At 40.2% G+C, this 14,090-nt stretch overlaps 1 protein-coding gene across 1 annotated transcript in view; it reads left to right on the top strand.

Moving 5' to 3' along the window:
• LOC121880121 (organic cation transporter-like protein) overlaps positions 1–14,090 on the top strand; it is a 98,035-nt gene that overhangs the window by 83,398 nt on the left and 547 nt on the right. Inside the window, exons 8-9 of the mRNA XM_042387179.1 lie at positions 5,190–5,337; positions 13,048–13,137. Coding sequence (XP_042243113.1) covers positions 5,190–5,337; positions 13,048–13,137 — 238 coding nt within the window. The remainder of the gene's footprint in view (positions 1–5,189; positions 5,338–13,047; positions 13,138–14,090) is intronic.

Raw genomic sequence — 14,090 nt, 5'->3', positions numbered from 1 at the left:
CAAGAAGTTATAACAGTCCACACAGTTAAGACAGCAACGTCGAGATGCAAAGAACAAGTCAGTCATAGATATAGTTTTAGCTTTGAGTGAATCAGAACTAGGATCAGTAAAATGATACAAATCTTGCTATGGAAATATAACGAGTAAATCAAACTTATCTAGGATAAAGAAAGGAGATAAGGCTGCAACGAGTGAAGTCTGTGGCAGAAATATCATCTCCGAGGACACTCACTAATACCACTCAACTGAGGGGTATGCAGCTTTTTCCAGAAAAATTATTATCAAAAACTGTCATCTATATCGACTTTTAAAATGAGTCAATAGATCCTTCATGGATCTCAGTATGGCTCTAAACTAAGTGTACACCTCGAAGTTATTTCTGATTTGATTGCTGCAGAGGGGAAATACCATCACAATTGTTTTATAAAAAATCATGCGGGACCTTACTAGAACCAAAGAGAACACCAAAACTACAGATGTTGCAATGCAATGGCTCATTCGGGAACTAAATTCTGCAGCAGACAGAGCTTATGTGTTTGATCTGTCAGAGGTTTGGCGGCATTATTGTGACTTGGTTAAAATAGCTTATATTAGTATACTTCAATCTTTCTACAGTTGAAGGTCATCATTTGAAGAGAAGCGTAAACAGAACGTCAATAAAGTGTTCATGTTGCTCTTGTTTTTTTTTGTATTTTTACTGGATTAGCCCACCAGGGCACAGGTCAACGACCCACATCAGGGCAAGGGGGTGAAAATATAATAATAATAATAATAATAATGATAATACAAATAATAATAATAATAATAATAATGATAATAATAATAATAATATATATGTATATATACAATCAACACCGCAACCAGCCAGGATTCGAACCCACGGCCCACAAGCCCATGACTGTGACCGGGGAACGCTACCTCTGGACCACCAGGATACTAAAAGCAGTCCTAGACTCTGTTATATTTCACACAAAGCCTGTTCAACGAGCTTATGGCGCCGTGAACCTCTAATGGGGACTACCCGTATCACGTAGGTGGTGTCAGTAACGTTTTACCAAATCGGGCTTCGAAATACGAGGATCCATATATATTTCATTAGCCCAATAAAGCACGCGGACTTTTACGGGATTAGCCCACCAGGACACAGGTCAGTGACCCACATCAGGGCCTTGGGCGAAATAATAATAATAATAATAATAATAATAATAATAATAATAATAATAATAATAATAATAATAATAATAATGATGATGATGATGATGATGATGATAATAATAAAGGACCATAAATAAATACAAAAATTAAAATAAAGATCAATACTTTAGTGAGAAACGATATATGAATGTTGTGTTGTCAAAATAAGAGAAACAATTGAAACCCTGCATTTGTGTGAACGATTTCATAGTAAGACACTATACCAACCTATTGAAGACAGACAAATATTACTGGTATCAACCAAAATTTGGACATGTGCACGTTGAAAATTTGGCCACGCAGAATAATGAAAGCCTCCCCATGGCTGTTTATCAACCCCCAGTTGACGGGTTTCTGGAAATGGTTCATGTTGCAATGAAACTTAGATCAGCAATACTAGAACAACGTTTCTGTAACAGGTTTAATATAAGTAAGGATGAAGCAATATCCTGTGTTCCAAGTCATTTATACTCTATATATTTTTGAGCAACGAGATGCGCTACTTCACAACGTGGGAAAAGGTGACTGGACCCAAGAAACATTCAAGGATGAAGAAAAGTCTTTTTGCAGACTTTATAAGGTTCAAGATACATATACTACTGTCAAGGCTCGGTGGCTGTTGTTCATGAAGACTAACACTCCTGAATCCTTGCCACCGACGAGTGATGCTTCCATGTGATGCGTTCTCACTATTAGGAAGATATATGGACACAAGCTAAGGAAACCCTGTCGGCATTGTCAAAGCGTTATTCTGCATTGTAACCTTCCCAACAGATAAACTGTACACTTTCCTTCCTCACCCCCGGTGCCCCACCCCCCCTACCCCCCCACACACACACAGAAAGACACCTACCTCGTCACACCCTCCCCCTCTCCGTCCAGCTCATTGGGCGAATGCTTCGAATTCAGAGTTCAGTGTTCGCGGTTTAGACCTCATGGAGAGAGAGGAATGACAACGCTAAGTGGTAAACGAAGGAGTGGAGCCAACTGTACATGGGTGGTTTAGGTGGTTTAGGCAACTGACAAAACAATACTTTCAGCCATATAACATAACCTAAGCGAGGGGGAGAAGAAATTTATATACAGTTTAAGTTGTTAACGAATAATCTAGCAGAGTAAGACTAGAGTAACAGATAATGAACTGTATCATTTAATTTCACTGTTGAATAAAACTTATGATGGAGAGTTGAAGATAAGAAGCCATAGATATGTTTTAACTATCACTTTTATGTTATATCGTGGGCAAGGTTAAAGATTGGTACCCAAGTGATTTTTGGTTATTTATTCTTTATAATTGATCAGATTAACATGATGCGGGAAGCTTAATGTGTGCAATACACTAAGTAATGTATTGTATGGGTTAATGTGCCAATAAATAATCAAGAATGACTGTTGTTGTCTACGAAATCAACCGCTGATGATAGAAATGATCGTTCATTTCTAAACTACTTTACATTTATTATAATCAATATAATTTTGTTTCCATTCATTACGCCTTCTGGCTCTTTGTAAATAATTGGGGGCCGCAAAAGCTTCAGCCTGAGGCCCATAAACTCAATAATTTGGCACCGTTTCCCACTGTTGTCAGTTAACGGTGTCAATCGGAGTTGGGTTTTTTTACCTATCTTGACTTGATAGCTTAGGCTCCATAGATCATTGGTTCTTAAACCTTTCTTCGGTACCCAAAACTATATCGGTAAGTCATGCTGCGGGATCGACAGTATCAAGTGAATAAGATCATTAAAGAAATAATGTTTTTCTTTATTGTGTTAGTATATACAACCATCAGAGTAATTGAATATGATACAATGCAATATAATATAAATCAAATTAATAATACAATAAAATAATGTCATACAATTTAAATAATACATCTCAAACTAGTGAGAGGGATGACCTTGTTTTGTCTTAGCCTTCAAAGGGAAGTGTTGTGGCAAACAGGCTGCAGCGTAAGTCATGCTTAGACTGCAGCCATTTTCAAAGCTGTCTTTGTCGTGAATAGCAGAAGGGCTTTCAGAATTTGGGCAACAACGACTGCCTTTTTATTGAAGAGTGTGATCCAGAAAGTATATTCTGAGGGACTTCTGCTTGAAGCTGTGGCGCAGTTACTCATCTTACTGTATTTCTTTCAGTTGTTCCTGCAGTCCTGGTGCCCTATCGCCTGGCAAATCTTTCACATAAACATCTAAAGGATTTCGAACCCAGCAATATTTCTTGGTAACTTCAGCAGAAATATAGTGCTAAAATTCTTCTCTGATATTGTTCAAGTGCTCCAAGACATTTTTCCTCAAAGAGTTTCAGGGGGTGGCTTAAGGATGGGAGACGTTCAGACGTTTTCTTAGTCGTTCGGGAACAAAGTGAACACGTTCAGGAGCTAACTTCCCACGCGTCTTAGAAACCCATTCATGTGTGGGAAGCTAGCTCCCGAACGTGTTCACCTAGCTCCCGAACGTGTTCACCTAGCTCCCGAACGTGTTCACCTAGTTCCAGAACGACTAAGAAAATGACTGTCAGTCTTTCCTCACTCCATTTTCCCTTTTTACAATTTCAGTTTGCCCTTAAATGAGGACAGCTTGTCACTGACTTCTATGAAAGTGTGACCTAGACCATGCATGAAAGTACTGAGTCAGTTAATTTCACCAAATAAATCTTCTAGGTAGACCACTTGGAGCATTTTTTTTTTTCGGCTCAGAACTTTCCACCCAAACCATGTTTCTTCTCGCCGAGAAATATTTCAAGCTCAGTTTTCAGGCCATAGTTCGTTCCAGGATCTTTCTCCGTGAATACCACCTGACCTCCGAATGATATAGCAAGTGGATGTGTTCGGAATTAAATCTGAGCACATGTCCCTGAACAGCCTCAAGTTGGGCGCTCTTGCTTTGACGAAGTTCGTCACTTGAACTGCCTCATTCATGATGACAGCCAATTCATGCAACAACTTTTTTGAAGCAAGGTTCTCACGACAAAGAAGACAATTAACATAATAAGATTCACTTACTTTACACGAGCAGCAAAGCAAAGCCAAAGCATAAATTGTGTTCCATCACAGCAGATTCTGTAACATTGAATCTATGTCATCTCTTCTTTGAAGAAGTGATCCACCATACCGGGTATCAAAAATGTCACAGCCTCTCATATCTGGGGTGGCTCTTCTTCTGTCCAACTGTTAGATAGGGTGGAATCCAAGGCAATTCGTTTTATTAACTCTCCTCCTTTAGTTGATAATCTCTCTTCCCTTTCTCTTCGCCGCAACGTTGCTTCACTCTCTTTAACAGGTACTTTAACGGGCAATGTTCAGTGGATTTGGCATCCTGTGTACCGCCGGAAAGGCCGTGGGCTCGTACCACTCGTCTTGCCCGCGGTGCCCACCGTTTCTCTGTGGGTGTCGGTCACACTAGAATAACCCGTTATAGTACATCCTTCTTTCCTCACACAGCCAAACTGTGAAATGCTCTGCCTTCTTCCATACTCCCACAATCTGTCTCACTTCAAAACGCTGGTTTTCCGGCATCTTCGTGGTGTAGGTTAATATAGTCTTTTTTCTCTTCTATATTTAATTTATTTTTACTCGTATCCCCCCCCCCCTAGGCCCCGTTGTAGGTCGATGACCTGTGCCCGGGTGGGCTATTCCATCCATCTGAAGCCTAAACTGACCGGTAGCTTTTACAGCTGTAATAACTTGTTTCTTGATATCGAACAATATATCGTTGATGCGAGAGTGAATCGTATCACTTGACCAAGTCACTTCATGAGCAACACTGTGATCGGTAGCAAAATGAAGACTGAAGTGAAGTGTTGGCAGCTTTGACGATGATAACGGTTTCACGACCCCTTTCAAACAGATTTCACGCCATTTGTTTTGGTCCTTCTTCTTGCCCACAGTTCTCAAAATGATGACGTCTGTACGCCATTTGATATTATAAAAAAGAATTACTGTCAAAGAAAGTAATCTATAGGCGAGCCACCTTATCCCGGCGACCTTCTTCTTTATACAGCTTCATGGACGAGTCACCTCGCTGGCTTATAGTGAACGGCCAACACGACAGTGCCCTCCGTGTCCTACAGAAGGCCGCCCGCTGGAACAATGCTACCATCCCGCTTGAAGAGGACCTCCGTGACCTTATGAGGAATATTCAGGATGAGGTAACCTCTTATGATCACTTCATTTTCATGTAAAGAGTAAGATATGTTATGGCAGTTATATTCTTAGTGAGTTTGTTTTTATAATGTCTCTAATACAATAAAGAAATTCGTTTCTGAGAAATTTACATTCATATTAAGTGTTTTGGGCTGAGTTCTTTTTAACTATTATTACTATTCTACAGATAATATTTAGTATTCATTTCAATAATTTCATACTTTTTCCACAATTGTTACACGGTGACCGGAAGCTAGGACAAACACAGCTCGCCTAACTCCTATCATCCATTCACTCACAAACCACTCAGCACTATACTTTCCAATCATTCACATCCACCTCTGCTCCTTAAATCAATCCTTCTCACTTTTAGTACTTCCTTTATTCAATCCTTCCACCCTAGTTGGTCTTCCCATCCCCTTTCTATTATCTACTTCTGAATTATACACTATACCATTTTTCACTTTTCATTAAATCAGTATGTTTATATCATATTAACACATCCTGGTCAGCTCTCTTTTCCGGCACTTTTAAAGCTAACTTCATCTTCGTCTAATTTCTTCGTTTCCAGTTTCACACTCAAGAGTAACGTAGGCTTAACATCTCTATACACTCCCAATTATGCTTTCTTTGACAATTCTCTTTCTCTAAAAAAATTTCAGTACAAAATATATTTTATTTCCATTTACTGCTTTTTAATCAACACTCGTTCCTTCACTAACACATCCATTCCAGGATCTCTGAAACTTCTCAATTCTTCCATTCTGTATGTACTGTATATTCAAACTTAAGTCTCTTTACTCTACTTATTTTCACCATTTTTACTTTTGTTCACATTCGCAATTAAGTTTGTCCTCGTAGCCATACACACTTCGGAACTCATTCACTAACATTTGTAATTTTTCGTCTCAATCGCCTACCAAAGCAGTGTTATCAAATTACAGCAGCTGACTTATTTCCCATTGCATCTTGTATTTTTGTTTGCCTCATCCATGAAAATATTGAAAATTGGTGACATTGCACATCCTTTACTTAGACTTGATTTCACTAGTAACCAGTTCTCTCTTCCCGAGACACTTTGACAAATACATCGCTCTCCCAGTAAAAATTTGAACATCCTTTAACAATTACCCCATTACTGCAAAAATATCATGTATAATAACTCCCACATTACTCTAGGAATTCCTTCTATATGTAAGAACTATACATGCTCAGCCATTCTTTTAGTGTTTCTTCCATCTTTTATGCCTAACCTGTTCACGCTTGACTTTTATTGCCATTTTCCTACCTATCCTTAACATTTCCACTTTGATTCCATCCTCTCCTGGAAATGCCATTCTAAGGTTTTCGTTTACATCCTGTCTTAACCTATCAATTTCTCCAACATTTTAATGTCTGTCTCTCCTCAACTTTAACAGTTGTCGAAATGCAGTATTATTATCATCATCATCATCATTAGTAGTAGTAGTAGTAATAGTAGTAGTAGTAGTAGTAGGATATTTAATATTAAGGAAATAAAATGGCGGAGAAGGTGTGGCTATTGGGGGAGGCTGGAGGCCATGATAAAAAAAAAAGTAGTAGTAGTAGTAGTAATTATTATTTTCCTTGCATGAGGGAGAACTGTTCTTTCCTTTTTCTTGTAAAACAAGTAAAAATTAAACGTCATTCTTTCAATTTTAAGTCAGTTAAATTGAAACTTGACAGACCTGTTTATTTTGATGGTCAAAATGGATTTTATAGGGTCAAAGGTCAAACCACCCCAAAACGTATTTAACAATTGTTCGGTCAAGTTTCCTCCAATTTAGATGAAGATTGGCCCAAATATACCAAGACGCCGGCCCAGGACATTTATACCAATTTACTGAGGTCAAAGATCACTAAAAATGCACAATTTCGTGTTTTTGAAGTTTTGTAATACCATGTCATGTAGGACTGAATTCTGTATTTGTTTACTAGTGCTGACTCCTGTTATCCACTTCACCAGTAATGTGTTGTATGTTAGTATCATAAGAGGGTTTATCTGGCCTTTACAGAATTATAGGAAGAAATTTTATTTCGGATAGAGTGTATTTACTTAACAATGACATTCGAGCTTCACTCACTGGCCACCGATATAAGAGGGAAAGGTTTTCCAAAATACGCCTCGCACCTGAAGAATGAAACCATTCAAGAGTATTGCAACAACAAACATTCGAGAATATGGAAATCGGTTTAATATCATAAACAACTGGTTATTTTAAGAAAACTCAGCAGTTATCAGCCGGTTAATCCCCCTGTGTGTATATATATATATATATATAGCGAAGAGAGGGGCGACATGGCTGGTAGTGGAGAAGGCCAAAATATCACCTTATGTACAGTACAAACGCATTTAGTCCTTCAGAGGACGAAATGGGTGGTAAGACAGTTAAGGGCGAGGCGGACATACTGTAGAATGTAAGAAAACTGTAATTGTTGGTGATTCGCAGGTAAGGTGCCTAGATCGTACCCTTTTTAATAAGTTCATAAACAGGAAAATAAGAGTGTGTTTGCCAGGAGCTGGGGTGGGTGACTTAGTAGACAGGATGGACAATATCATATATTGTAATGGGAACAAACCCATTTTTTGCCTTGGTGCAGGAGGCACCGATATTGGCCGGTGTAGAAGTGAAAAGCTCCTTGATAAGTTCAAGGAAGCTATTGACCGGACAAGGATGAAGGGAGAGATCCCTATCATAAGTGGTGTCCTGCATAGAAGGAGAGTTGTTAGTGAATGGTTGTTAAGGGCAGTTGGTGACAACAGCCATCTTGACTGGTATTGCAAGTCAATATCAGTCCCATTCATTGACAACTGCGAAACTTCTACGGCAGAAGAGACTGTATGCAAGGGACAGGGTGCATTTATCTAGGGACGGAGTGGCATCCCTGGCTGGCTCTCTCGGGAGGGTAGTTGAAAAGATGTCGAAGTCTTTAAACTGCTAAGGGAACATGAGAGCACGGGGGTCAAGGAGAGGGCAGTTGGCATGGGTATATATAACGAAAGGTTACATAGAAATCGTGCTAGAAATGACGATAAAGCTAAATTAGTCAGAGCGTTAAACCCAAAACGTGGACAGTAGAAGTATGAGAAATTAAATGGAAGAAATCAGAACTCTGGTTTGGGTAAAATTGTAGTTTAGTACCAATTGATTTTTGGCCAGAAATCTATGTTTTGCCTGTGTTATTTGGTGTGATTCATTCGAATCTGACCTTCATTTCAGACGTGAGTCGTTTTAGTTACCCCCTGCAGAACCTGACCTAACTTTTAACTCATGGCCTGCCCCTACACCCCCACCCCCCTGCGCCATATTATACGGAAAATACTTATTTTAATATATGGTACCAATGAAACCAACTTTGTCTAAGCATCATGGTGTAATTTTACGGGTCAGTTGTAAACAAACAGAAGATACGCGGTGACTGCAGATTTACGTAAATTTCCTAAGTGAATTTACCATCTCATTTATCATCCATTTGCAACAGAAGTGGTATTAGAAAAAGTTGTTGCAATTGACGAGACAACTTCTGGTGAGCCCAAAATTGATCTAACCCAATTGGGAGTGAAACTGCAATAATGTTATAGAGAAATCCGACTGTGAGAAAGATTTAGGAGTAATGATAAATAGGAACCTTAAACCAGGTCAACAATGCGTATTTGCACGAAACAAGGCTAACAAAGTACTTGGATCCATACAAAGGAGTTCAGTCACAAGACTAGCGAGATTATCCTAAAACTATATCTTGCGCTTGTGAGACCTCACTTGGATTACGCAGCTCAATTCTGGTCACCGTACTATAGAATGGATATAGAATCCATAGAAAGAATTCAGAGGAGAATGACAAGACTAATCTCGGGCATTAGGAACCTGGAGTACAGAGACAGGTTAAAGCATCTTAATTTGCACCTCGAGAGATGTAGAGTGAGGGGCGATATGATCGAGGTGTATAAATGGAAGTCAGGGCTAAACAAAGTAATATAACAAAGGTACTCAAATTATCCAACCAGGAGCGAACTCGTAGCAATAGTTTTAAATTAGACAAATTTAACATTGGTTTGGAAATAGTTTAGTGGATTAGTGGAACAAGTTACCAAACATCATCATTAACTCAATTACGCGGGATAGCTTTAAACATAGGGGTTGGGTGTAAATGGGACTGCCCAGTATGGGCCAATAGGCCTGCTGCAGTTTCCTCCATTCTTATGTTCTTATGTTAATACCCTGGTATGTACTGAGAAATTACCCAGTTCATGGGCTGGGCAGTCATTTTGCCCAGTTCGTGAAAAGGGCTCACAAACTAACCCAACTCAACTTATTTTAAATCAGCCTAACCTTACCTAACGTAACCTAGCTAACCTAAATCTTGTTGGGTTAGTTTAGGTTGAGTTAGTTTAGGTCCTTTTGCTAGTTCGTTTAATGGACTCCTAATCTAGCCTAGTTATGGTTGGCTAGGTTAGGCTAAACTAAGTTAGTTTAAATTAGGTTTGGTTAGGTTAGGTTAGGTCGAGTTGGTTTAGGTTGGGAACCCATTCCATGAACTGGGCAAAATGACTGTCCAGTTCATGAACTGGGCAATTTCACTTTAATTAACTGATTAAAAAGCAAGTGACAAGGGTGAGAAAGTTCAGTGGTTGGGTAAAGGGTGGATGGGAGGGAGTTGTAGAACTAGAGAAAGGTATCATTGCTTAACACAGCTTACCTGATGGCGATAGCATTGTCTTAGGCTGTCAGTAGCAGCCCGGCCGAAGAAGCAGAGGAGGGGGCGAGGGGTTAGGGTTTTCATTGAAGACCGCCACATTCACGAATGCAGCCCGAGCCCAAAAAACCGCCATGGGTAGCACCATTTCGGGCCTTGGTCGCCACACCATCACAATAAATATATGAAGAACAAAAGGTCGGCTAGTGGTTGAGTTGTTTTGAGAAAGGCGAAGGTAAAGTCTTTGAGATGGACAGAGCGAGTTGGAGAGGAAAAGTTTTTGAGTCTTTGAACTTGAATATTATATCGAAGTACTCGTAGCGTGGAAAGGATGAGTGCATCGTCGTCGAGGTTTTTCTATGAAAGCGGGAGACAGATCTTTGAGTTTTTATGTCAAAGTAATGAGTAGACAGGTGAGGGAGGGAGAGATTTGAAACCTCAGTTTTAAAATTCAAGGTATTCATACCGTAGAAGGATGAGGGCATCGTCGTAGAGTTTTTTGAGGAGAAAATGTGTAATAGTTCGTAGTGAAGTGTAGTTGGAGGTGGTAGGATTGTGAATCTCTCATTGTAAAGGTCAGGGTATTCAAGCAGCTTAGAAGGACTAGTGTGTAGTTGGAGGTGGTTGGGAGAGATTGAGGGGAAAAGTAGCGAATTGAGCTTTTAATGAAAGGTGAATGTGGACGTGAAGTTGGTGATGTAATTCAGTGGTATTGTGGCGTGGATGGGCTTGTGGAGGGAAGGGGATCGGGGCCGCCTGTTGGGATTCTGTCAAGTGTGACTTCCCAGGGGCTTTGGACCTGACTTAGCCCTCAGAAGCTCTATCGCTTGCCTCGATGGACGTCATTATAAATCGTGGCCTGTATCGACCCCCTTCCCCTTCCCATTTAAAAGTCAGACGAGTGTTTCAACCGCTGTCTGAAATGTGCAAACCTGAGGATCTAACCTAGCGTTGCAGTGTCTGTATTTTCCTCTTAAAAACGGAGTGGAACTTCAACAAAGCCAATGCTGTGTTTTATAGACTTTGACAGGGTTCTGCTGAGCATCACCTCCTCCGCGATGTGGCAGCTTTCCCTGTGAGGGAGTCTAGTTGACGTGTGCGTCGGTTGTTAAGGTGTTAGTTAACATTGCTGGAAAGGGTGGGGCTGGAGATTTGATGGGATGTGTCTTGGGTTGGCATGGAAGGGAAAGGAAGGCCACCAGTCAGGACTTTGTCTAGGGTGACTACCGCGCCGGGGTTGCCTGTGGTCTCAGCCTAACTCTGCCTCCACGACGCTGGTGCTTGTCGAGTAGCCAAAGATAAGGGTTCATCCCGCCTATAAGGTTTGCTCTTGGCCGCCGCATACTAGCCGACTCTCCGCCCGGCTTGTGTCCATATCGTTGATTTAACCAATTGAGGAGGAATATAGCGTCTAGTATCGGGAAGGTGGGTGTGGTATGTTGGGTCTGTGTAATATGGATGGGTTCCTGTTTCTGTATCTGTATGGGAGTATAATATTGTCAAAGTATTCCTGCCATTATGGGTGTGTGATTAGGAGGCTTTCTATTTGTTTGTCACCTAAATTAGGTGACCTAATTGTCTCCAGTAGATGTTGAGAGGTGGAATGGAGCTGTGTTCATTTAGGTGTTCGTTTTTGGAGGAGGATGTTCAGTGTGTGTCCACCATATTCAGGTCATAAGGTAGTGACCCAACCCTTTCACCTGGTTACAAATCTTGTTAATCACAAAATTGTCCAGTTTGTACATGCCATTACACAAATTCATGTTGACACATTCGCTATGTTTAATGAGACTGGATTCGATAATGTTGCTATTGACAATTGAATTACAATTTAATATTGAGGAGACATTATCCAAGTCAATGCAATGCTTATTATCTCTCATATGAATGAACAGAGCATTGGATTCCTGGCCTGTTCTAACACTATATTTATGCTGTTTAAGTCTAGTTATAAGATCTTTACCCATCTGGCCTAAGTAGAACATATTACATTCCTTGCAAGGAACCTTCTAAATGCAGCCACCTGCATTGCTCGGGGAGTTCTTAATTAACATTTGTTTACAGAGGCATGAATTACTAAATGTTATATTTACGTTCCAGGTTTTTAGTTGTAGAGGAATTTGAGATAATTTTTTTTTTAAAGGTAATACTAAGAGGTTCTTATTGTCATGGGTGGGCTTGGGATCATTTTTATAAACAGAGGAGAATGACAAGACTAATCCCGGGCATTAGGAACCTTGAGTATAGAGACAGGTTAAAGCATCTTAATTTGCACTCCCTCGAGAGACGTAGAGCGAGGGGCGACCTGATAGAGGTGTACAAGTGGAAGACAGGGCTAAACAAAGGGGACATTACAAAGGTACTCAAACTATCCAACCAGGAGCGAACTCGTAACAATGGTTTTAAATTAGACAAATTTAGATTTAGGCGTGAAATAGGTAAACACTGGTTTGGAAACAGAGTAGTGGATGAATGGAACAAGTTACCAAATATCATCATTAACTCGAATACGCTGAATTGCTTCAAACATAGGTTGGATGCTCATATGAGCAATAGGGGTTAGGTGTAAACGGGACTGCCCAGTATGGGCCAATTGGCCCGCTGCCGTTTCCTCCATTCTTATGTTCTTATGTTCTTATAAAAGAACTAGGGTGTGTGTGTGTGTGTGTGAATGGATCACCTGAAGATTCTTCACGCCAATCCGCTCCGCCTAACCTAACTTAACGTTACCTCAGGTCAGGTCATCTAAGTGTGTGCATCAGCTTTCACTTCAGGTCAAGGTCACATATCCCCCACCCAACTAGTTAAATTATCTTTCCGTCTCTTCCTTCAACGGTCCTCTTGTTTCTCTAAGTACAGTGGATCACCTGAAGCCGAGCGATCTTCTTCGGGTGATCAGTACAGTGTACTTAATTGTAAGATTGAGAAAAAATATAGAGACTGGATATACACCCACAGGTTTTTAGCGCATCTCTTATCCACCTTCCTTCCTCCCCTGACAGTCATCCACGCCGCTAAGAACTAGGGACACCACTCAAGAAAGTTGGCCGAAAGAAGTTATGCGGATTCCTCCCTGTGCCGAGCCTCTTGAGGTGGGTTGGTTATTACACATAGACCACTACACGCATGAATCATCATGCATGGACCACTACACACATGAATCATCATACATGGACCAATACACACATGAATCATCTTGCATGAACCAATACACACATGAATCATCATACAAGGACCACTACACACATGAATCATCATACATGGATCACTACACACATGAAACATCATACATGGACCACTACACACATGAATCATCATACATGGACCACTACACACATGAATCATCATACATGGACCACTACACACATGAATCATCATACATGGACCACTACACACATGAATCATCATACATGGACCACTACACATGAATCATCATACATTTACCACTACACACATGAATCATCATACATGGACCAATACACATGAATCATCATACATGGACCAATACACACATGGATTATCATACAAGGACCACTACACACATGAATCATCATACATGGACCAATACATACATGAATGATCATGCAAGGACTACACACATGAATCATCATACATGGACCAATACACACATGAATCATCATACATGGACCTGTAATGAGACAAATCTCACATGAAGAAGATTACATATAGGTAGAATATTGATAGTATAAGAGTATAAAAGAGAGGAAGACTTTGGTAGCGTGGCCGTGATAGATATTTACACTTATCGTATCTTATACGTCAATACACATCTATTACGTCTTGAGGGCGACTTCTCAAACACCGCTTCGTTACAACGCTTTATTAATTACGAACATGACATGGACACATTAATAACACCTTCTATTGAAGTTACTAGGACATTATGTTTACGTTACTAGGACATCATATTACGTTACTAGACACTCTAATTCTCGGACACGAACATGAAATGAATACACTTCCACGTAAGTAACTCTCATCCATGGAAAGCTCTGACAAAACTCACGTGACCTAGGGAGGCCTA

The sequence above is a fragment of the Homarus americanus genome, unplaced genomic scaffold, assembly GCF_018991925.1.
Source record: "Homarus americanus isolate GMGI-L3 unplaced genomic scaffold, GMGI_Hamer_2.0 scaffold30108, whole genome shotgun sequence".
Classification (NCBI taxonomy): Eukaryota; Metazoa; Arthropoda; class Malacostraca; order Decapoda; family Nephropidae; genus Homarus; species Homarus americanus.
Note: the sequence above shows the minus strand (reverse complement) of the source record. Positions and strands in the feature narration are given on the sequence as shown.